The sequence below is a fragment of the Diplotaxodon limnothrissa genome, linkage group LG9, assembly GCF_057381915.1.
Source record: "Diplotaxodon limnothrissa isolate DT_005_m linkage group LG9, D_limnothrissa_male_GT1.1, whole genome shotgun sequence".
Lineage (NCBI taxonomy): Eukaryota > Metazoa > Chordata > Actinopteri > Cichliformes > Cichlidae > Diplotaxodon > Diplotaxodon limnothrissa.
The window spans coordinates 25,222,039-25,248,530 of record NC_140604.1 but is presented as its reverse complement, the minus strand read 5'-3'; the positions used below and the strand labels follow the sequence as shown (position 1 = coordinate 25,248,530).

Sequence of the window (26,492 nt, the reverse complement as noted above, 5' to 3'; positions counted from 1 at the left end):
AAAACCACACAGAGCAATTGAGCCAAAGCACAACAACATTTGCAGTATTACAGATGTGGCTGCATGAAGTTACTACTAATGCAAACATTTCCATCTTTGGAGCTTCACTTTACATCGAGTTTTATTCACAGGAGTTCACAGGAAATGCATCGTGTTTGTCAGTAAGCCTAGCACTTAGAATCCATATTTACAGACTTTACTCTGCACTTTTTGACAGATGATCAGTCTGAAATAATGCTGAGAGTGCTTTGGAGTCAGGAGACCTCCGAATGCTTAGTCAACTACTCTCACTGGGTCCTACTATTCCACACTGATGCCATTCACATAAAATCACATTACAGAGTGATGGGAGCAGCAACTGCCTGACTGTTAAAACAATAGTTTATGTTGTTGATGGTAATATTACTATTAGCCAAATCTTTATGAGTGTCACTTTAGAAGCTGGGTTTGTTTTTATAAAAGCTAGTTCAGCATGTGCAGGCGGCCACATGATTCGATAATCTAGGTCTTTCCCCACTAATCTGGTAAGCATTTTCAGTGCTTTCTTTATTAATTTCTTCAAAATAATAAATATCTTATTAGATTATGTTTGCTGTTAGCGTTACTCATGTTGGTTGGCTTGTGATATTTTTAGCTAACTTCTTAGCTAATGCTAACTGAATGATCACCATGCTTCATAATCGTCTTCACTAACCAATGGGTGACATCATCCTGGTTATTTCCATCTTTTATTCTCTGTATGGTATATAAAATAAAAAATATTTTACTGGTCTATTTTTTAAATAATTTAATATCAAGTTGTTTCCTGGGACTAAAAAAGCAATTTTTTCCTAATTATTGAGAACATTTGTAACAAATTACAAATTTTCTTTTAATGTTTAGAATTTGGCGGGTTTTTTGGCAGAAATATTCTAATTAGAGCATCTGGATCCTCCACATAATTGTAGATACTCAGTGAGCTCTTCATGAGCTTACTTTGACCTCAGGGAAAAAAAAGTCAGCTCACACCGACATCTTTCAAAGTAAAATCAGATTACCATGAAATTGGATGAGCACGTACAATACCCCAAAGTGGTAGACTCTTGTTTTCTGTGACCCTGTAACCTTTCCTCTGGCTGCATTTTAAGGGACAACATCAATATTTTTAGCATCACTACAGATAAAGATGAAAACCCATTAGCTTAATATATTTCATCCCTCCAGGAGTTTCACATTGTTACATGTAATGAACGTTAAGCCTCTAGAGTAGCGTCAGGCCTTTGGGGCTTTAGGTTTATTTGCAGAAGTCTGTTTTTTGTTAATTGTCACTGAATTACAAGGAATAATCTGGAGGTACATGCACGCAGCTGGGCAGCCTTTACAGCATAACCTTTAATTAAATTCAAATTCAATTAAAGAACAGAAGAGCAAATCCCTCATCTGATCACAGAGGAATCACAGCCTGTTTTAAATCCTGACAACAGCTCAACAAATGTCTCAGCACCAAATTATGTACTTTTTTAACAGAAGGAAGGAATGCCACGAGCTATTGATGTTTGCATTATGATGATTACAAACTGTATGTTCCGCTCATGTCCCAGCGTACATCCATAAATAAAAACATGCACACACACTCACGCGCCCGTTTACACACCTTGTGCGTCATCATCATAACCGGTTTCAGCGGAACGACTCGATGGCACAAAGCGTCAGGGGAGCAGGTGTTTATGCCTGTCAGAGGAGTAGAGAGAGCCTGAGATGTGGGCTGAGAAACACCGACCCCCTTCTCCTTCCTGCAGCTTTCCATCCATCTTCTTTTTCTCCCCTCTATTCCTCCTCCTACAGTCATCTTTGATCCCTGTTCTCTCACTTCATTTCTTTCATTTTTGGCTTCACTCATTCCCACTCAGCCCCCCCTTCATCATCCCTTATCTCTGTTTTGCTCCTCAGACTCATCCTCTCTCTGTTTCTTAAATCTTCAAAGTATCGTGGTCACTCAGCTTGGCTCCTCCACGGTCCTCTGCAGAACTCTTTTATGCACCAAACTCTAATGGCATCTTTCATGACAAGTAACATTTAGATGTATGCACGCATACATGAGCCTCAAAAATGTTTCATCTATTTTTATTTTATTTTATTGACAACATAATGCAGTAAATATTCAGTTGCGCAGCCAATCAGAGCAGCCAAGCAGGCAGCTCTGATGAAGTCATAGGGAGGGTTGCGGATAAATAGACAGTCGCTTTAAAAAACAAACAAACAAACAAAAAAACTGAATGTCTCCACTCTGCATCACATTAAAACATCACACATTTCTAATGAATGGATGAATCCACACTGAGCACAATGTCTCCAGACCAGGACAATCTTCAAGGACCGGCGTGATGACAGAGAGCTGAGAGGAGTTAGTCCACACAGTGCGGTGGCATTTGCCCCCAGACAACTGAGGCCTGCATCTTTGCGATCAATTTTTCAGCTTTAAGGATCCTTTTTTTTTTTTTTTTTTACCCCAGAGCCTTCACAGCTACATCGAATTGAAAGAGCGTGAGCGGAGCACATGAGTACCATCAATTAGTCAACACATTACGTTAGCAGCAGGCTTCTGAACGAAGCGGCCTGCAGCTCTACAGTCAGTTTTTCAGTCTCTCACACTTCCATCAATCTGAAAGTACTGAATGGATGAAGCGTGCCAATGAGCAGTACACATAATGCACAACCCACATCCACAAGAAAGCCCAAAGCTTGTGCTATAAATAAGACTGTATGCATGTTTAAGTGTCATTTGAGGAGTCATACTGTTCAAATACAATCCCAGCCATGTCGAGAAATGAAAGCTTTAGCCCTCGTCGGAGTCCGAAAAGTAAACTTCCATCTGTATTTGCATTTATTGTACCCTGCAGTGTTTGTCCATTTCTGTGCTTCACCTTGGTGCCGCTGTGTAACTTATGCAGCACACAAAGCATGCACCTCTCTGGCCACTGTTTACTAAATGCTCCGCGCCGGACTTGTAGCGCGGGTGCGCAGCCTCATTTCCATTTAAATTTCCTGACGTGGCTCCTTCCTCAGCAGCTGAGGATCTTGATGAAGGCCCGTCTGAACTCGATGTTGAAGGTGGTGTAGATAACAGGGTTGAGGGCGCTGTTGACATACCCGAGCCAGGTGAAAGCACTGTAAAGTTCAGGAGGCACGTAGCATGTCCTGCAGTGAGTGTTCAGAATGTGAGTCACAAAGAAAGGCAGCCAGCAGATGAGAAACACCCCTGGAGCGGGCAGACAGCAGAGAGGTATGGAGAAAGGACAAAACGGAATTGAAGGTGTACGCCGGACAGAGTGGTGGGTATAGTAATAACATTTAAAATAAAAAGGAAGAGAAAAGGAGAGAAAGAAAACAGAATTCGTGTTAATCATGGTCACAGCACATGCTGGCTAAAACCTCCCTCAAACAGTTGTTGTGCCTGAAAATGAACAAATAAATGAATGAAATGAATGAAATGAAATGTTATCTACCAAAGCCTTCTTAACAACCCTATAATAACTACACTGGGTTGAAACCTGCATCTGCAGGAACAGTAATGGTTTGTTCACAACAAACACAAAGCGAGGTTACGCTTTGTGACGCAGATTTACGATAACAATTTAAATTTATTTCCCTCTTTGCACAGATGGGTGGGCACGGTGGCGGTTAGCACCACTACCTCGCAGCAACAAGGTCCTTGCTTTAACGCCCTCATCGCCTTTCTATGTGGAGTTTGCATATTCTCCATGTGCCTCGGTTGGTTTCCTCCAGGTACTCCAGCTTCCTCCCAAAGTCCAAAGATATGCATGTTGGCCATAGATATGAGCTACATAAATGTGGCGTGCAGCCTAAAGTGCTTTGATTTGTCATTAAATGAAAAAGTGGAATATAAAACCCAGTCCATTTGCACTTTCTATGCAGTTAAGCTGCATTAAAGTGTCCCTTCATGTTTGGTGTGAACACAAAGTAGTGTTTCTCTGACAGTTTTGAAAAAAAAAAGAAGAATAAAATAAAATAAAGAACGGATTAAGCCCTACTTTTGTCTGCTCTAACGTAAGCTTCAAATGTTACAGTGTCTAACTACATAGTTTACCACCTGCAGATAAATACAGACATGGATAAATCTTCCACTATTGCCCTGTTGCTAGTGAGCAGACCTATGAGGACACTTTTAATGGGCCAATTAGACCAGTTTTAACCTGTGGTTTGTGCGGTAGTCATATTGAAGTCTTACCCATCAGCGGCCATCAGGATACATTTTATTGTGTATAAACAAGACTGTAAATGCTGCATTGTAGCTTGAGCAATCATTAAATTCAAGCGCTATAATTGGTGTCTTGACATTGCGGTAAAGTTGTGGTCAGTTTGGATGAAAAAGCAAGGCTGGGATTGTCTTCTGTGCATGCGCCACTGGCTTTCACTGAGACCAGTGTAATGTAATCGGGCACCTCTGATTACATTTTGTCAGTGAGATCTATGCTGTGTCAGAGCTAACTGGACCAGGCCTAAATAAGCAACCTGGCTGATAATTGGAGCGTGTGAAAGCTGTGTCAGGAGCTACAGTGTGTGCGTTGTCTGGGCCGACACAGTGAACCCGAGGCCTGACATTTCAGCTTGATTTATTGTAGTATAGATAAGAAAAATATGCAGGAAATGCACACAGTGAGAAAAAAACGTGTTGGTACTGTCGTGGGTATATGTGGCAGAAGAGTTAATCCTACAAATGTGAAAGAAGTCGAAGCAGAATAAGCAACTTGGTCATATATCGCCTCTCTAAAAGCTGCCTGTGTTATAGAGTGTGTTACTGTGACATTTACACTTTCATTTCCTCAGCTTATCTCAGTCTCCACTCACCGAGCACAATGGCCAGCATCTGAGTGGCTTTTTTCTCCCTCGCGTGCATGCTCCTGAATCGGGGATTGCTGATGTGAGACATCGGCCGCAGTGATGTGTGCGTCTGCCCGTTGGACAGATCTTTCACCTCACAGCTCATCCTGACAGGAGGACGTTGGATCTGGCTGTTCTCGTCGGGGTCCCGTTCCCCCCGCTCCTCCTCTACATCCATCTCGGTGCGGCCACACGAGGCATGGCTGATGCTACAGTAGTTCTGCATGTCCACCGGGGGCAGCACTGAGTTCTCCACCGGCCCAGTCTTTGGGCGTTTGCCCCACAGGCATCCTGAGAGCAGGTTAGGCTTGGAAGGACCCGAGGGTTCTTCACTCTGCTGACACGAGACACGACACAGTTATTGACAGCTTGAAATCAATAAAGGCTTAATGCTGGGTTGGTGTGCTGGACGTATCAGGACAACAGTTTCGAGCCTGAAATTAATTTTTCAAGTGCTTCCACACCAATGCTTCCAACAGACAAACTGATGTGATTTTTCAAGGGGTTTACATACTGTCACCGGTCCCTTTTTCAGGGACACCGAAACAGCTGAACTGCTCCTTAATGTAAATATTGAATCAGCCAGTCACATGACTACAACTGCTTTAGAGGATGGAGACATGGCCAAAACAAACCTGCTGAACTTCAAAGTGAGCATCGCGGGTGATTAAAGTTACTTTGTGTAACAGTTCCTGGTGAAACTGGACATTTGTTTCATGGATGTGTTTTCAGCACCTCATTGAGTCTATTCCACTATTAATTAAGGGAGCTTTAAAGGCAAAAAGGAGTCCATGACAATATTAGCAAGGTGTATTTTAGATTATGTGATGTTTTATTGTGTGACTGGCACCAGGGAATTGAGAAAAGACATTTATTAACTCTGTGCTTTTTACAAATTTGGATTTAATTGTGTGATGGAAACTTTGCTAAATAAAACAATAATTAATTTATCTTATTATGGCCACAACGATTCCTAAATTTTGAACAATTTGAACAATTCCACAGCAGAATAGTAACAGTAAATAACCAGACATCCTAATAGTGTGTTCACAGATAGGAGGGCACGCTGCGGTACATTCAAGACCAGTAAAGACGCATGTAGGAGATCAGAGACAAACCAAAATCATATAAAATGGAATAAAAACAAGCGGTCACCTCAGCAGATGGATCTACAGATTTTATGCCAGATGCACTCCCCGACACAACCCTCCCATTTATCTGTACTTGGGACCAGCTGCCAGAGTGCAGTATGACCCTGATGCTGGGTTTGTGTCTTCTCCCAGGATCAAGCTGGGGATATTTTACATGTAAGGCAAATGTGCTAACCACTGCACCACAGAGCCACTAGTATCTGAGCATCAGCTGGCAGACAAAGTTTCCATCTGGTGAACATATTCAACCATTTATTTGCAACAGAGACAGATGAAACAAAACCAGCTAGGCAGGATGAAGGCTCAGTGGTTAGCACTGTAGCCAGACAGCAAGAGGGCCTGGTTTGTCCTGCCATTGAGATATATATTAATACTTCTTATCTCATTCTAGGACACTGTTGTAAAGGAGATTTTTCATCACAAAAGTTTCACTACCTGGTTTAAAAAAGGATTAAAAAAAGACATTTTCCTCTGTAGAGGGTAAAAACCAAAACAGAGGTTAAAGATCCACAATAAACACCCCCAAGCAGCAGATGGCTGCCCCTCCCTGAGCCTGGATAGGCCAGAGATTTCTTCCTGTTTAAAGGCAGTTTTCCTTCCCACTGTCACCAAGTGATTGCTCTAATTTATTGAATGGCTTTCTCTTGTAGGGTCTTTATCTTACAATATACAGTGCTTTGGGGTGACTGCTGTTGGGATTTGGTGCTATATAAATCAAACTGAATTGAAATACAAGTTTAAACGTTTCCGTGTGCCTGCTGAATGCCTAAATATCTATTTGTTTGCTTCACCTGTCTTGACTAAGGTGACTATGTGCCAATTTTGTGTTTTCAGCTTGTGTTGCCACCCCAGAGTATTGAAAACAACATTATTCCGGTTTTAATGTTTAAATTAAGTCATCACACTTCACTGCTCTACCTTCTATTTTCCCTCACCCCTCGTAATATCTATTGAGAAATTGCCTTTAGCTTATCCTCCTTAACCTCATGCGGAAAATATGTGGAGCTGAGAGCTGGGCTGCTCTGCTAAGCCAACAAAGTGGCAAATAAGACTCAGAAAAATGTAAAGTTATGGTCAATACATATCTGAAGGGCTCTTCAGATGGACTAAAAGTGTGCCCGACTCCAAGTTCAATAGTTGACATTCAGCACACGCCAGGAAATCCTGCTACATTTTAGGAGCTGTTTCATTTATCTCTTGTGCCAGCAATTACTTTAACTTTCCAAACCTGTGACAAATTCAATCTCAATTTTCCCTCTCCAGCAATAACACGTTTTTAAGCACTGTACAATTTGCAGTAAGACCACAAACATGAATTTGCATGATATTCTCAGCCCATCGCGCTTTTTTATTTCGTTGCTGATATGAATCCTCTGCCGTTGAATGCTGTGTGAATTTTGCAGGTGCTGAATTTTGCAAGTGCATCTCACGCAGTCTTTGCTGAGCCACGCTTCACAATCACAATTCCTGGCTCCTTCTGTGACCCCCCCAGGCTGCGACCACACAGCCAAATGAGAAAAAAAATCGAATTTATCTGAATACGTCATAGAGACACCGAGATGAAAAGCTAAAATTCATGCAACCACATTACAAAACTCCAACACAGTCAATATAAGTTACCTAAGCATTAAACAGTGATATATAAGTTAAAAAACAAAAGTAGAGCAATAGAAAAAAATAAAATCTGGTTTAACATAACACCCACCACTTTAATCCTTATAGGTGACAAGTCGTGCTTCGCCTTTGGAGTCTCTTCTTGCAGACAGGTCTCCTACGGGGATCAGAGGAAAGTTCAACAGAGAAAATGGTTTCCAGAGAAATGAACAAAACCCCGTCACCTCAACCCCATCAGTCCACAAGTGGAACATATTTGTGCTGTTCACTTCAAACTCATTGATCCATCTCTTTTCATCTCCAGAATGCTTTCATTAAAATTCAACCAATTCTCATTGAGCGTCCCCGACGCGGACTAAAAATCAAAAGAATTAGGATTTACGCCTGTTGTGCCTTCAGTCACTCCCTCCCGAGCCGAACGCTGTGCAGTCCAATTAAAGCTTGCTGCGAAAATAGAGATAGGTGCCTTTGAAACACACAAAAAAGACATACTCCTCCTTCATAGGAAACGTTAATTCTCTTGACTCAGTAAGAGTCCTATTATCTTGTTTAAAAACATCATTCCACCGTAGTTCTCTCAACCTGAACCCCTGCAGAGCTGGCATCTTACAGCTGGAGGCCTCCACTCCTGGATGAGATTCCAAAATGGGACTGCACTGTTATCTAGTGTAAAAACGGAGGGAACAAAGGGAAACAAAGGGTGCAATGAACACAGCCAGAATACTCAGGAAGCTTCTAGGTGTGGCAAAGCTATTCAAGTCACTGGGTTGACTTGTCTTTTTATAGACCATATTTTAATAATAGGGTGCAGATGTATTAAACGTGACCTAATGTATCCTTGCCTGTGGTTATTGACATCCATCATCTGTATGATAGATGTAACTGGGACACGATTGAAAAACTGACAGCTTGTTGAGAGAAAGAAATTGTCTCATAATAGAGATTAAAGAACAATGTGACCCTTGTGCCGACATTATTATTATGAGGACTAAAATATAACTTAAGCTTGCTTTGTTTGTCAGATCCATCCATCCATCCATCCAATTTTACTTGAATAAAGGTCACATGACCCCATCAGCGCACATTAATCAAAGTAAAACATTTTCACTGAAGTTACTTTAACTTCTTATTAATTCTCAGCTGGTTTTGCTATGCAACAAAACATGGAAATGTCCACATGTGTCAACAATGATGTCTATTTGCAGTCCTGTGAAAAACTAAATAGACCCTCACTGTCTTTATAGAAATTAAGCAGCAGCCAGGTGATGCTAATCAAATGCACTTGATTAAAGTGTTCCTCTATAAAAGCAGGGGTAGTGATAAGCTGATGGTGTGGTGAAAACATGATCTTACAATCTTCCTAGGAGTGGACATCCAACCATATTTCCCATTCAAGCTCAAGACCAACATGTCAGGCTCTATAGGCCTCAGTTAGCTTATTAAACCTTAAAGGTCATCACAGTGCAATTAGAAAATGACTAAACCGGTATGGGTTGTTTGGAAGAATTGCCAGGAAAAAGTCTTCAAAAAGAACACGCGGCAGAGCTTAGCTTTGCAAATTTGCATCTAAACAAACCACAAAACATCTGGAGCGATCTCCTTTGGATAGATGACGCCAAATTGGAGATGTTGGGTCATAATGCAAAGTGCCAAATTTGGTGAAAAAAACCACCATACGCCAACTGTCAAGCACGGTGGTGGCGGGACGATGATTTGTCTTGTTTTGCAGACACAGACCAGGGCACCTTACAATCATTGAGTCATCTATGAGCTCCTCTGTATACCAAAGTATTCTAGAGTCAAATGTGAGGGCATCTGTCTAACAGCTGTGCAGCAGGACAATGATCCCAAGCACAGGAGCAAACCCACAACAGAGTGGCTGAAAAAGAAGAATCAAAGTGTTGTAATTGCAGAGTCAAAATCCAGACCTCAACCTGATTGAAATGCAGTGGTGGGACCTTAAGAGAGCTGTAAAGAAATGAATGTCTGGAAATGAAGTGGAGCAACATCGTAAGGCAGAATGGGCCAAAACTCCTTGACAATGACACAAGAGACTGATAAAAGCATTGTCATGGTCCCTGTGCCTCCCCGGCCAGCCCAGTGTGGCCACAAGTGTTTGTTGTTTTACTCTCTCTGCTTCCCTCGCCTTGCTCTCTCTCTCTCCCCTACCTGTCTGCGTGGGCGGAGCTCTGATTGGGCTCTCGCCCTTGGCCCACGCACCTGCAGCTGATCTCCGGTGATTTGCAGCTCTTCTTAGGTCAGGGGCTCTGAGCTACTCGTTGCTGGAATATTGAGTAACTCTCGTTAGTATTGCCTGGCTTCATTGCGATTCTGTTGTTCCCGTGCTTGCCTTCGACTTACCCTCGTCTGTGTTAATAGGTTTACCTGGATCAGCCCTTTTGTGACCCCTGGACCCCGTGAGTGCGACGGGGCAGCTTGTGTGGAGATTGTTTGGACAAGGAGTGGAGCAAGTGCGAAGAAGTGTGTTTCCCCAGTGTACATAGCGCACCAGTGTGATTAATAAAGTATTGTTGAACCGTGCTTTCTCAGTCTGCGCCTGAGTCCGTTCCACCTCCGTGACAGTCATAGAGAAAAGCAACACCTCAAGTTATTGCTACTAAAGGTGGTTTCACAAACTACTGAATCATTGAAGTACTTGGATTTTTACAGCACTTCAGGGAGTCCAGTGAAAACCTTTTTTCTGACTGTCAACAAATAATTATGCATTTTTTTTGTTTTTGTTTATTTACTTTTTCATTCAGATTTTTTTAATATATTCAGCATATCATAATATAATATTCAGCATATCAGAAGAAGACACCTTTTCCCGGGCACTTTTACAGTATTTCTGGCAGCGGTTTTCTTGTTGATCACTTTGTCTACATTTTGTACTCTAAAATTAAACAATTATTAGAGTCTAATAGAGTTTTTTCCCCCCCTGTGCACACCGGGAATCTATCTAATTGTAAAAGGGTCCAAAATAAAGGTGAGTTGTAATTCATTATCAGTGCATAAAATTGGTGAATGCAAATAAGTGAGTGAGACAGAATCTGAGAAAGATGAATTTGCTGTGAGGAAAATACACTTACAATAAATCAGGAGCTAAATAACAGTTTTTCAGAACTGGAGCACAGTGAATGTGAAAGGTGTTATAATAGTATAATAACTGGTCTAGCTGCCCAGTTATTATTTTTGACATCTTAGGTTTGATATATGAAAGAAAAATAAAAAGAAAGGATGATGTGTTTATTTTGCCCTCAGCAAAAATAATTCGGGCACCACCGTGGCCCCTTTATACTCTGACGTCTGTCAGAATATCTGTTCTTTAATGTGACATTTATAGAATAATTAAATGATTTTGTGGAAGCAGGAACACGTAGACCAGAGAAGCGGAATCCCTCACAACCCCATCGGCAAATCACACCCTGGTCAGATGATTATTAAATCATTATAACAGCACATCTACAGTTCTAAACATCATGAGCTCATTATAAAAGAGTCAAGGCAATCTCAGTGTAAGTAATCAAGTGAATCTTATTGTTATTCATAAATGTTTGGAAGATTTTGTGGCTTTTTATGACAAGGTCAAAAACTTCTTCATGATGACCCCCAAAGCTGCTCCTCTAAATAGATTTTTAGAATCAATAGATAATTATTGTTAAACTAACTATCTCATAAAGCATCTTTTACTATACCGTGCACCACTAAAAAAACTAATAATGGAAACCGACTCACCACAGACGGTGGGGTGGAGCCTGGCTGCACCTTCCCACTGGCCTGTCCAAAAGTGATCCTCTTCCGCCTCATCCTGAGGAAGACGTAGATGCGGATGTAAACCAGCAGAGTGACAATAAACGGCAAATAGAAGGACACCACAGAAGAGTAGATCACAAAGTCAGGGTTGGAGATGGAGCACACCAAAGGGTCGTCTGCAATAAAAGGAAAATATCATTATGGAAAACAGCCTTAAAATTATAGGATAATAAAAGAGACAAACATCATCATTTAAAGCTGGCTCTCTGACCCCAGAGTATGCTGTCAATCTTGAAAATAGCCTTGATCGTTTGTCCTCTTTTCATATAATGCCTATATATCGAACACATGCTATACCCCAACAGAGATCACTGCACGATAGAGACATAACTGATCTGACAAGAACTGAGCAATAAATTCAGGATAAGAGACCACTTCATATAATAAAGGCTGACAAATTCCTCATCCAAAATCATGTCACACAGAGAGTGGGATGAAGGATGGATAGATACAATCTATTTGGTGCCACTCTCCAAACTACCTTCAGCTGCTAGACTCAGAGTACTGATTATTTCTTTTTTGTTTGGGAACAAAACAGATTTGTCTGTTTGAGCTGATCCGTGTCAGTCGATTACTTCAAAAGAAAGACGAAGGATTTCAGACCTAACAGGACCCCCCCCACCCCACCCCGGTCTCCGCCCCTGAGTGGTCAGATTCCTGCAATAAACAGCCGTTGTTTCACTCTGGCTATAGGTAGACTAAACTTAGTGCTTGCACGTCTGTGATTTGCTTTACATTGTGTTTCACTAATGGTCTTAATTGTGTGTGTTCACTCATGCATCTGTGTTGCTGCTGGCTATTGAAATTAAAATAGCTGCTGGTGACATTGTTCATATTTCGTTATTTAGCTTCAAACTATATGTGATTTGGCTTTACAGCACATCTTCAGTGTTGGAAAACACAAATGATTTTTAACAATAAACAAGACGGCATCTGTTTTCCACTTGACGTAACCTCATCCAATCAGACTGCAATGCAAACAATATTTTGAAAGGACAAAAGAAATATTTGCTTTACTTTTCTTGTTAGCTAGAAAAATGTGTGACAGAGCAAACAAAGTTGCAAAGTTTTTTCTTTGAAGGACTTCCTACAATAATTAAAAACAACAAAAGAACAAAAATAAAAACCAACCATAAAAGGAGCACGGATCATGAATAAATCAATACAAAAATCTAAAAGGATCAAAAGCAAAGAAGACAGGGATAAATAAACAAGTATTAAATATATAAAACAGCCACTTACCAAAGATACAAAAAAGGCCTCCAATGAAACAGTGTATTAAGAGGAGGTTTAATGGACATAAATGATTCAATCAATCAAGTGCAATCTTTGAAGTAGAGAAGAAAGTGTTGAAATAAGAAAGTGATTTCAGTGACTTTGATTGTGGCGTGGTATTGCAGAAAGTGCTGATCTGCTGTGCTAGTGTACTACCATCTCTAGGGTTTCCTGAGAATGGGCCGAAAAAGAGAAAATATCAGTGAGCTGCAGTTCTCAGGGTGAAAATGCCTTGTTTATCCCAGAGGTCAGAGGAGAATGGCCAGACTGCTTTGAGTTGATAGCAAGGCAACAGTAACTCAAATAATTGCTCATATAACTGCGGCAGATGGCCGCCCCTCCCTGAACCTGCTGTGCTGGAGGTGTCATCCTGTTAAAAGGGAGTTTTTCCTTCCCTCTGTTGCCAAAGCACTTACTCACAGGGGGTCATATGATTGTTAGGGTTTTCTCTGTTGTATTGTTGTAGGGTCTACCACACAATATAAAGCGCCTTGAGACGACAATTCACATCGGGTCACCAAAATTGAACAGCAGAAGATTTGAAAAATGTTGCCTGCTCTGATGAGTTTCAACCACCTGAAAGCATCCAAACAATGGTGGTGTAATATTCTTGTCCCATTTTTATTTATTTATTTATTTTACCAAATATCGATTCATATGTACTCCACATTCACCAGATCTCAATCTCTCCAGTAGAGCACCTTTGGGATTTGCTCGAACAGGTGTTTGACATCATGGATGTGATGCCGAATCTGAATCTGTGCCATGATGACTTAAAGCACTTCTGAAGGCAGAAGGAGGAACCAACCCAGTACTAGCAATGTGTAACTAATGAAGAAGCAAGTGAGTGTGTCAGTGAGCACCCAGGCATGATCGGGGTTAATGAGTGCTTATAGTAATTTAGAACATGTCCAATTAATGCTTTAATAGCAACATTTTAAAATGAGGAAAATAGCAAGCGGCAATTTATTGTAAGTGTAATTTTAACTGGAAGAAGTAAAAATATGAAAGCATTTTGAACTATAATCATCATTCACTCCAAAGGACATAACAGTGGAGCCATTTTTGGCCTCATGACAGTGTTTGGCTCCATGTTCCTTGAGCGGATAGCTGTTTTATGCTCTGAAATTCATTGTGTGAATGCTCTCTTTGTTTGCTCAATATAAGCTTGTCTATTTCAGAGGCAGGGCCGTAGCAGATGTAATGCCACGCTACAACACATTTGTAAACAAGCAATAAGCAACCCAAATCAAAAATGATGTAGTGTTAAAAAGCAAAAGACTCTCTGTCCTACCTGGTTTCACTGACAGTGAATGCCTCGAGTATAAAACTATAGGTTTTCTGACCACGATTGTGTATGAAAGTGGATACTTGGATGAGCTGAATACTTCAGATGCTGAGTTCAAGATTTTATGTTCTACTTGCAGACAAGAATGAGGGGATTTTTGTTCCTGCACTGATCCCACAATAGAGTAAAACGCTGTTAGAATAAATACAGAACAGCATAGAAAAGTATCTGTATAAAAACACATGCAAAATAAAAAATAGCCCTACTGTGCACAGTACAGGAATCACTGCACATCCTGCTGTGTCTTTTGGTCATGCATACTTATCAACCTCACCTAATGCTCCCGTTGCACTGTAACAGGAGAAAACCCACCATCAACACTGCATCCACCCTCTGCACCTCCCTCCTGTTGTAATCTCCTTGCTACACTACAATCCTCCCTCGCTCTTCTTCTCCTTAGTCAGGCTTCTACACCTGTAAAATGTTCATCTGAGCAGATTCACCATCTGTTGATGGTAAACGCTCTTACTTGTGTAAGTAACAACATCCAAATGAGAAAAGCTGTAACGCTGGGTTTTATTAATAACCAACAGCAGCAGTTGTGGCATTGCAGTGAATCTTCCACTTGTTGGTTTATAAATTTACTTATTTTTTAACAGGAAATATTGTAGCTGTCAGAAATTGCACAAAATCTCAAACTCTGTGAAAACGCTGCAAATGTGTGACATGAATGGTCATTTTCTCTGTGATTACATCCTCACAACATGACAGGAATACTGCATTAGACTCTGCTTCCCTGATCTGCCCACATCCTTCAGATTCGACATGCTTCAGCTCTTAATGCCAATAATATCATTTGCTGTTACTTTCACAGACTTGACAAAACTCAGACGACACATGAAATGTTTACAGCACTTGAGTTACTCGCCACGGCCATCCTAAATGCTAAGAACACTAAACTTTAATTCTAAATTACGTAATTAACGTTAACCAGAAAACAAGCCAAAGTCGAAATGTTGCTGAGCTGACCTGTGGTGTTGAATCCAAACAACAGGGGGCAGGACACCGCGAAGGCCAAGACCCACACGGTAGCAATCATGACAAACACTCTTTTTCTGGAGCGATGAGTGGTGTTGTACAAGACGGGCATCACTACTGCCGTATACCTGCAGACACAGACAAGGATTAGAGTTTGCTTTGCAGACGTATTTGTACAGAGGACAGGTGGTGACATTTGAATGAAGGAAAAAGTGCTGATGCGGTCCTGCAAAAGGGAATAATTAGAGGGAGAAAAAGAATGTTGGGCTTTGGGGATGCCAAGAAATGCAATGCAGAGAAAAAGTGGATGGTATAAAGACCAACAATGGGAAGGCGTACCAGGCACTATTATTTAGACTCTATATGCCAAGAGTGTATAATGAGCCCGGAAAAACTGTCCAGCAATAGCCTAGAAGAAGCTGCAATTATGCTGGAACCCAACCCAAAATAGATGTGATGTAATGTTGTTTAGAGCCAGACAACTGCCATGATTGTTTATCCTCATCAGGCTAATTACTCCTGTTCTTCTCTGGGCAAAATGCAGAGTGAAACCCGGAGCCAAACGCGGACATCCACTAAAAATATTCTTCCCACGCTGCTTCCCTTTGCCTTTAACCTCCTGCCACGGCGCTGCTGGGTTAGAATAAATGCAAAGATTTAAAAAAAAATTAAGGAAAAGAAAGGAAAAAAGTTGAATGATAAAAAAAATTATAGGCAACCTTTATTGATCAAGCGCTGCTTTACGTTACACCTTTAGTTTCATCAACTCTTAAAATCACCACTCAAAGCACGACTTAAACTGTAAGTACTTTCACCGGGACAATTCTCCTTGAAGTTTCACGGTAGAACTTGGGTTATCGCGTATTTACGCTGCTTCTGAAGAGCCGTTGAAAGCTGACAAATCCTCTGTTTTCAAAGAGATCAATGCGATAAACTAACGGCGCTGCTGCGAAGGTAAAAATGATCTCAGTGACACGCAATGTCCCAGGGGCTTTGCATTAATTTAGAAGCACACAAACATCTGATGCTGCAGAGGTGCTTTTGACTTCTGTATTAAACAGGAAGAAGAGCAGCGTTCAGGACGACTTCATTGCTCAGGTGCAAATTATGAAACATCCAAAAGAATCAAGCAGTCCAACAAATAAAAGAAGGGTTTCAGGATATCTAATTTGCTAATTTAATTGTGAAGACAGCCCCATAAAGTATTTAACCAGTTGGATTCGTACAAAAAAATGATGTCAGGAAAGTTTTACAGGATACAATCGCTGCCAGATTAACATGTTTATATGCTCTGGAATTGGGGCCACTGCCCTGTTTTGGCCTCAGAGCTCCATGGCATTTCTGTTGTGCCATGTTGCCTCATTAAACCCGGATTCTCATTGTTGGTTTTGTTGTTTATTAATTCATTTATAATGATTTCTTGGCCACTTCTGACAGGAGACACATTTCATGAACACAGCATTGACATAGCAAGATTTATTTATTTTTTGCTGTTGTTCTGGATTTTGGATTCAGGGTTATGAGTTTGAGGTTTTTTTTAGATTCTTGTTTTCTATTTCGTGTGCTGTTTTCATTGTTCTTTTGCTTTTGGACTTGAGTTATTTTGAAGTCTAACTAGTGTTTGTTTAGCTCAGTGCAGTTTCAACTGCACCTGCAGTTCAATAGAATTCGTTACTATCTACCTCGAGCATTTGCATTATTTGCATTTGCATTGTTATTATTCTTTACACTCGACGCTTCATTATGGAAGTTTGGTTATTTATATCTGATTATTTCATTGTTAATAAACCAAGAACCAGTAGCAAGTGTCTTTGGAATAGTGAACAAGTGACAAACTCTCACGATAAGCTCTCTAAGTGATCGAAGCTGCAGATGTCTCTGTAGGTTTTTGACTAGAAGAAACTCCCACCACACTGTGAGCATTTTCTCGCTGGCATTATAAAAATATCACTACTAAAATTAAGTGTAGGAATGTTATATTTTACTTTTTATAACCTCCACCAAGGGGGTTGTGGGATTGGTTTTTTTAATGTTTATATTTTGTCCAATTTACTCAAAAAAAAATAATTTCTGAACAGATTTGCATTGACGTTTTGGGCCCTGGCCCAACTTAGAAGTGATTCACTTTTGGAGTCGATCCAAAGGAGGACTCTTTGGAAGTAGTCTTCACCACTGTGAGGTAGGGCCGTTTCCCATTATATCCTCACAAATGCTTATCATATTGATGTAACAAAAATTGGCAGATATCGTTTTGATGTTCTTGAGGAAATCTAAGCTGGAGCCAGAGATCCTTCGTCCAGGGACTCGCTTTGTGGAGGGAGTTCTCAGCTCTGGAGGAAATGTGGTCTTTGACGGCTCTTGCTTGGACAGAGATTCTTGTTGATATGTGGCCACCACTCTGGTTTCACGTTTCCTCCTTATCTGGCAGAGTGGTTCAGATCTGCTCATTTGTTGGGTCTTTTTCTGTGGAGTTGGCATGTTCATCCTGTGCCCATGTGAGTTTTCTCTAGCAGCTTTCTTCCATGGTCCGAATACATCCATGTTAATTTATTGGCAATTCTAAGTTAGCTGTAGCTGTATCTTAGGCAATGATGCAATATAAAGTAATATAATGAGTAACAAATCAAGAGTAATAGCAATGTGTTAAAACCCCACAACAAATACTGCAGGAGAACCTTGTTTGTTATTGCGGCAAATGAATGTATTTGAAATAATACCAAAAACTCAGAGTCACACAAAGTGAAACTGGGACTTATAAAACATTTACTGTCATGCAAACTCATGAAAGCGCTCATTTTCCCCTGCAGTCGTATTCGCTGCAGAGAAAGGCAAACACTCCCTTCTCCATACAGGCTGAGCAAATATATCCCCCCGAGAGTTCTTATGCATCAGTGTATTCATCCTGTGCAGTTGAACCCCTGATGCCTGTGGGGTTCCAAGTTCAAAGACCCTTTAGAGATATTAAATGTTCACTTTGATACAAGAACAAAACCTACGCAAATAATGATGTAAACACCAGATGCTGCAGGAGAGGTTCGAGGTCCTCATGCTTGACATTTTCCTGTGCAATGGCACAAACATCTTCTCAGCAATTAGCCAAAAACCTAAAAACACCTAGCCTGCATGCACATGCTCACTCCTGTTACTTTCTCACTGTCTCTCGTTGTGAGAAACTTGCACGCTGAGATGCACACACAGACACACAACTATCAAGAAGATACGAGCAAGATGGGGAAAATATTTTAATCCTTCAGCGAGCTTTGAAATGTCTACGTGGCGAGGTGACGGAAAAAAAGTCTAACAGAGATGACATTTACACTGGAGATGTCATGGCAACATCTGTAGTCATACATAGTAACTGCAGCAAAAAGATAAAGACACACACACACACACACACACACACACTCGCACTCACCTGTCAATGCTGATAGCGCACAGGTTGAGAATACTGGCGGTGCACATCATCACATCCAGCGTGACAAAGACGTTACAGTAGAGGCGGCTGAAAAGCCAGGCTCCGCCGACCACCTGCAAAGGACAGACAGGCAGATTAACAACACTCACGTTTCCCCCTCCTTTTCTTCCCCTTCTTCACAGTCAAGTGTGAAGTGCAGCGCAGGTGACAAAAAGGTTTCGTGAAGAAGGGAAAAAAAGGGCACACAAGAGGCACTTTGGCCCAAATTACATAAAGAAAATCAAGTCTGAGCTGCCAGCATGAGTCACATATTAACCCTGACACACTACCGGGATATCACTTTGGTTTATTAATGTGTGTTTATGTTATGATATAGTGTTTCAGATTTGTAGCGAGGTAATCTGAAGTACTCAAGTGCAAAAAGTCCTGTTATTCCAGTGCTGTGATGAGTGGCATGGAAATAAGCCGAAGGAGGGTGCCCATCTAAATGCAAGGTTTAATTACACTGAAGGTGTTTGTCAGACTTTTTTTCACAAAGGGCATAAGCCTCCAGTTAACACACCAGTACTCCCACCTCTTCCTCCCCAGCAGAGTCTTACTCAAGTCGACAGGCTTTCATTCAGGCACTATAATACCTGGTAATAACTGTCTGACAGAGATAAATGGGATCCAAGCAGCATTGCCTCACTACTGAATCTCTCAAATCCAGCATGTGAATATATGCCTACCTACACAGAGAGGCAGCAGGCACACATGGGAATATGCACATACACATACAAGTATGTAAATAGGTAAAATTAGCTTCTTTTTGCTATTTTTTGTGGTTATGATTGCTACTAAGATAACAAAGTTTCAACACAAATTCTTCCACAAACTAAAGGTGTGAAAATTGAAGAACAGCTTTGCGTTGTGTACCAGTTTGAAACTACATACTGTTTCTCTTCAATTTCTAAGTATTTAGTGTGCTCACATGAGACACCGTTTCCTGGAAGTCAGTGTTTTCCACAGTTGTTGCTTGAAATACAACATTGCAATGCAGTGTTTTATGTACCAGCTTCATTGACAGTGAAAATCTTTATGCTTTCAGTAAAATGGAAGGAATTGGGCCTCATCATACTGAGTCATGAATGCCTGCATCTATTCAAGCAAATTGCTGTGGCACCTCTCTCATCTTGATTTTAAGCCCAAACACTAACCAAGAACTAGATGTTTAAAGAAATAAAGAACCTAGATCATGCTTTAAATCTTTGTGGCCCCAATTAAATACATTTCCAATAAATAAGGGCTCTACACACATTATGTTCATGCATGTAAACAGCACTGCAACATAATGGAAGAGGACTCTAAATTATTTTAATAAGTGTGTGAGACCAATACAAAAAGTCAGGCAAATAAAGCCACCACCCAGGGAGAAGTAGAAATCATGTTTTGAACTATTGACCGTGAGCTTGATATGAATCTCCTGTTCCACCACATACTAAAGCTCTTTTATTGGATTGAGACCTGGTGACTGTGGAGGCCAGTTGAAGACAGTGAAGTCATGGTCATGTTCGAGAAACCAGTTTGTGATGATCTGAGCTTTGTGTAATAATATGTTATGCTGCTTAATGCTGCCATCAGAAGATGGGTACACTGTGGTCATAATGGCATGAACATGCTCAGCAACAATACTCAGGTAGGCTGTGGTAATGAAGTTATGCTGAATTGGCACAGAGTGGTCCAAAGTATGCCGAGAAAATATACACCAAATATACACCAGCAGCACCCTGAACGGTTGATACAAGACAGGATGGATCCATGTCTTCATGTTGTTTAAGACAGATTCTGATCCTCCCATCTGAAATGTTGCAGCAGAAACTGAGATTCATCAGGCCAGCCAATGTTATGTTTTTCCAGTCAACTATTATCTCGCCTATTGATCCCACGTGAATTGTAGCTTCACTTTCACCTGGTGTGGTCTTCTGCTGCTGTAGTTCATCTGCTTCAAGGTTGGTAAACCTCAGGGATGGTCGTGTGTGAAGATCCCAGCAGATGAGCAGTTTCTGAGACACGAACCAACAACTATGCCACATTCAAAGTTACTTAAATTACTTTTCTTCCCCATTCTAATGCTCAAACTTCAGCAGGTCGTCTTGACCATGTCTACGTACCTAAATGCTTTGAAAGTAATACATGTGATTGGCTGATTACATATTTGTACTAATGAGCAGCTGAACAGGTGTCATCGATTACAAGTCATCGATCCAGGGATGATGTTGTCATGTCTGTGTGCGGCAGGCAGTAATGGTGGACCCAAAGTGCAGACTCATGGAGGCAAAAAGGTGAACTCAAACACAGCATTACTGCAGGATGGCAAAAAATAACTGAACTGAAAATAAAAATAAACTAAACAAGGTATGCAGGCTGACAGACAGAACACACAGTAAGAGATGATGGAGATCACGACAGAGACCGAGGAAAACACAGGACTTAAATACACAGAGGGTGCAATTAGGGAATGGGAGATGGGAGGGAAACAGAGCTGGGACAAATCAGACCTCAAGAGACAAGGAAAACAAAACTAGAAACACTGACACGGACTTTCAAAGTAAAACAGGAAACATAACACAGAGCCCCAACAAGGGGATACAGGTGACAGGGGAGACAGAGGAACCATGAAGCAGAGACAGAAACCAGGAGACTAAGAATGCTAACATAGAAACCAAAATACTAGAAATATAAATAATGACAAAATCAAAGTTCAATAATAATAAAAAACTCAAAACACTGGGTCAACAGCCCAGGTACCCTAACAGATTTGACTCGTAAAGTACTGTATGTTTTTTACTGAGAATGCACAAGCTAATTATAAGACTAGATCAGACGTTGGTAGTTCAATTCCTGACTGCTAATCTGCATGCCAAAGTTGCTCCGATGCATTCATTGGCGTGTCAATGTTAGATATAAAGGTGTATAAAAAGTGCTCGTGTGAATGAGGCAAGTCGTACAAAGCGCTCCAAGTGCTCGAGTATAAAAGTGCTATATATGAACCGGCTCATTTAACACTTGACTACCCTAAAAAGAGAATATAGCCTCCACTTTATAAATGGAGCCGTTTCTATACAGTCATGTTGCATATTTTTGGAGGCTGAGCGACATTGTTTAGGATGAAGTGCTAGACGTGAGCGCTCATTCATTACTGCCATTGCAACCACTTTGCTCAAGTACAAGTCATAGATCAGCTGCTCCATTCAAGGATAATATGACTTGCTCAAGGGCACATGATTGGCTCCCGCTGAGGACAGGAAGAGCGACGCTCACTGACTTTTCTCGTAAGAACACACCTGCTGAAGCTCACCAGCATCCCTCTACATCAGGTTAATCCGCAGACCTTCAGATTACAGCTCCCAGGGTGATGGTGCTTAGTCTTGGGAGCTGAAAGTCTTTACCTCTGATGCTGAATAAGTTTCTCCCCAGCCTTTTTTTAAAACAATATTCTTTTAAATTTACTCTAAAATAATGAATATTGGACTTTTGTGTCATATTATCTTTTAATAACCAGTTTTTACAGTGTTTAATAAGCTCCCCTTTGAATCTGAAATGAGGAGATCCAACTCCAAATTTAAAAAAAAGTAGCACATGCTTTTACAACATAGCTGCTCGCTAGGAAGTTAAACCCATGACTGAACCCTGTCGAGGTTTATGGCGCCCTAAATTTACCTTTCGGAGGATGTAATCATCTTTAACCCTCCTGCCTTCTTGGGACCTTTTTGTGCCACTGCTATGTGTTAAATGGCTGCCATTTCCACTGTGTTCAGTGGAATATAACCAAACTTGCCACAGGATAGTTTTTACCTGTCAATGTTAATATTCCAGTGTGAATTCCTTAAATCAGCCTAAAATGGCTGAGCAGCAGAAATCCCCACACCCATCACCCTGGGGACCATTTTCTGCCCATTGACTTCCATTATAAACGCTATTTTTCAACCCCAAATTATCATCATATGATTTTATTTTTTCTTCTTTTCTTGGATGTCAATGAAGACTCAGGGCCTTGAAGTTTTAATTTTTAAATTGCAAAAAAAATGCAAAAAAAATAATGGCAGGTCAAAATGTATGTTGGTGCCAATCTTTGGTCCATCTAAAGGCCTACTTATAATGACAATCACATATTACTTCAACTGGTTTTTTGTGGAAATATTTAGTTTCGTTTTTTGGTTTTTGGGGCTTATAACACAGGGCGCTCATGTAATAACACTGGGATTTGAAGGGTTAAAACAACGAAAATATAATTAAAACTTTACATGAATATTTCAGGGAGAAGTAGTTTTACAAGGTTGGCTAATTTAAAGTGGAATAAAATATGGATATATGGTCTTTTTATGGCGTGGCTGAGAATGGTCCCTAGGGTGATGGGTGTGAGTTTTTTAAAGGATGGCAGGAGGGTTAATTTGTCAACTTCTGCTCACTGGGTGTGTAATTACTTTTTTTTGGGTCGGTCTGCTGTTGAATCTTCTGCACTGCAGGAGAAAAAGCACTTTCTGCTGACACTGTGCAAAATTCTTGCATGAAAGGTTGGCTGCTTATTAAACACAACCGGACTTCAGGACTCATGTTGGCAAACACCTGTCCTGCAGGAACACTCTCTGTCTCTGCGAGCTTCAAGGAGGTTGTTCTATACACACCTATGAGCCTGCCTGAAGTAAATTTGCAGCGTTCAGTGACCTTAGTGAAGTGTGGTTGTCTGATGGTCATGTGCACCTGCATACTTAATGGAGCTGGTGAACAGCAAGTAACACGAAGGAAAGCGATAATTACCAGAAAAACTATGTTACACTAGTGAGTAATCTTCAAGTAGTAAATAAAAGTGAACAGAAACTATAAAAAGCTTTTTGCTGCGAAGGTTGGATAAGAATGAAATTCACAAGTTTGCAGAAGCCTCTTTATCATCTGCGGCTCAGCCAATTACAGAGCAGATGACGCCCTTATTTAATATTCAATATATCCTTAAGCAATTATGCATAATCTACATAAATACTGAATCACTACCTAAAATACTTTCATCATCATTACTGTCTTTGGATCACCCACACAGCTGTCACCATGTAATAAGCTCAAATGACCCTCATCCTTTCCCTCTTTGAGTTTAGCTTTTTTATTTTGTCTTCCACACAACTTTCCTCTGTTCTCTTCATAATCTCAACTCATTCACTCCTAAATAACGGTATTTTATCCCGTCTACATCCTCCATATTTCTAATCATGTCTTGCTTCCCCCCTGCTTCAGGGCTCTCCATGATTTATTTGCTGTTAGGCGGCACTTCTGCAGCTGTTAGTGGGAATATTGCAGGGTACTAATTAAAAATGAACTACCAAGGTGTAATTAGAAGGGGCAAAACGTTTGACCTTAACACTTTAGCTGGTTTCTGTTTGGCTGTAATTTCCTTTAAGGTCCGATTCTTCTAAAGCTTTTCTAATAAGAAGAAAATTAAATTGCTCTTTGGAAGTCCTGCTGTGGGTATCTGCATGTGCATCCATGAGATTTCAGCTCAAACTGGCGCTGAAAGCAAATATCAACTTCTGTTTCAAACCAATCCCAGCCACATGTTGAGGAGTATCTCAAAGACCAAACAGTGTATTTCTGTGGAAGGCCCTGCAGGCTGGCAAGAACACGTTGCATCAGAATTTGTCCAGCAGGGTAAGATCATCAGTGCAAAGACCTGTTGTAATATTATGGGGCAACTGAGTGAGAACACTGGGCACAAAATGACCTGAAATCTTCTTGTCTCATTTTGCCCCCTGCAACTCTGTGATGTTCTCTGGAATTCAGGTTAAAGAGTTGAAGTGCGGGCATGGTGGAGAAGAATAAGCGGAGAGCTGGAAGCGGTGTAGTGCATCACAAGAAAATTCAAAGGGAAAAACAGACCAACGCAAATGAGTTCCATTTCTGTCAGATCCCACCTCAGCATGGATAAAAGTTTGATTCAGCTTCTGCTACTCTAAACATTAGCAGCAGGAATGAAACCTCTGCCAAACAGTGCAAAATATGACCATTCAACCTCCAAAATATGTAAAGAAAATCCTTCTATATGGATGTAATTACAATACATTTTTAAAACGCTATTGAAAAGAACATGCGTGAGATACTGAAGGATGTAAATGCAGACACTCACCTCCAGGTAGACAGCCCAGGGCATGACCAGAGAGGCCACGAGCAGGTCAGACACAGCCAGGCTCACCACCAGGTAGTTGGTGGTTGTCTGGAGGGAACGTTCCCTCAGCACGGCCAGACACACCAACACGTTCCCAAACACGATGGCTAGGATAAGCAGGGAGTACAGCATGGCATAGTAATTGCGCTCCCCTTCATCCTGCCATGGTGCCTCCAAGGTCTCATTCCTCTCATCCCATCTGAGGCGCTCTGACTCATTCCAGAGCCGCTCCGAGCTGCTAAACATCGCCATTGAGACGTCCCAGTGACATGGGAGGTGAGATGTTTGGCAGACCTGCCCAAAGAAAAGAGTATTGGAATAAACACACAACCTTCTGTTTCCTTTTGGATTCCCACACTTTAGTCATTAGGTGAATTTACCCATAGAAAGGCCTGCTGGAAAACAGATGCTGACTCCCAACACAAGTCAGATGCACTGATAAATGAAACGTAAGGAGATAAATCCCAGCAGTAACACTCTCTTTGCAGAGCATCGCTGCTTTTTGCTGGCACGAGAGTTTCATTTCTCCTGCTGAATAAAAAATGGGGGAGCGTATTGACGCCTCTTCACGATACGGCTCCATGGCTCCTATAGAGACAATCATCTCCATAAAGACTCAGCAGACAATGTATGCTTCGACTGTGCAATGCATTTATGATTGTTCCAGTCAGCCTTTCAAAAGCACTGCGATCGTTCCTGTAAATGGCATCTAAAACAACTGATAAAAACAGGAGCTATAAAACAGAGATGGTAGCTTTAATTAGGGCCTGGAAGAGAAGCCTTAAGCAGTGTCTGGAAGGTTAGCTCATCAGGGAGGGGTAATAAGTCTGTGCTGCCACCCTGAGAGGTCTGCTTGGCTTCGTGCTCCTTGCACTCAGCCCTTCTTCTCATTTATCATCAAACCTCCCTATCTGGCCCAAGTCCAGATATCAGCCCACTGTGGTAATACTCACACCTGTGTCTAGATGGTAAACATACTGATCCATCTAATCCAGCTTCCCCCATTCTTTCAGTGACAGAAACAGGGAGAAAGACACAGAGAAAATCAGATCCTTTTTAGAACTGGCTCAGACCCAGGAGGCTTTTAAAGATTTTCTCAGTCTATAATGCTACCAAGCTCTTCAATAGCTCCTGTATCGTATTATTGTCCACAGGAGAACCTGAAGAAGCAGGGGAAAGCCAGGCACCAATACCGATCACCTTGAAGTCTCCTCAGGGGAGTGCAGCAGTGGATTTATCACAGAATGAGGTGTGGCAGGTTGCAGGGATGCCAATCAAAAAATATTTGAGGAAAACCACATCTGTACACACACACACACACACACACACACACACACACACACACACACACACACACACACACACACACACACACAGTGTGTGTTCAGTCTGAACAGGAGCACAAGGTCGCATATTGCTCTGCTGGAGGGTTTGTTTATACTTGTAACAAGTGCTAATTGGACCTGATTGCCCTGTGCACACTTTTGTTTTACGACCTCGCTTTAATGTTAACCGCTTATTCCGGCCTCTCACTGCTCCTATCCAGGGGTCTGACCTCTCATAAGTGCCTGTGAAGTAGGCATCTAACAGACCCTTCAATGCACATGCATGGTGGCATCGCATCTGACTCAGCGGACATGCTCTGAAGTCACAGTGAAGCCTGCACAGTGGCGGCGATCGTGACGGTGTTTAACTTTATGCTTTTTCGTAAAGACAGTTATGTTAACCCAATAATACCGTAAACTGCGCATAGACTAAGGGGTGGGCTGCTGCCACAGCAGACTTGGCTGACACCCTGTCAAGGATCCCCCCCAGTCTAGCTGTGCG

General features: G+C 41.3%; 1 protein-coding gene across 1 annotated transcript; it reads right to left on the bottom strand.

Annotated features, from left to right (window-relative positions):
• Window positions 1-3,041: 3,041 nt before the first annotated feature.
• drd3 (dopamine receptor D3) lies at window positions 3,042-24,917 on the bottom strand. Its single transcript, XM_085362336.1, has 7 exons — window positions 24,627-24,917; window positions 18,476-18,588; window positions 15,052-15,188; window positions 11,382-11,575; window positions 7,738-7,803; window positions 4,849-5,218; window positions 3,042-3,238 (listed from the first exon to the last, which is right to left on the bottom strand). Exons 1-7 carry the CDS (start codon window positions 24,915-24,917, stop codon window positions 3,042-3,044), a joined length of 1,368 nt encoding a protein of 455 aa, XP_085218462.1.
• Between the last annotated feature and the right edge of the window lie 1,575 nt (window positions 24,918-26,492).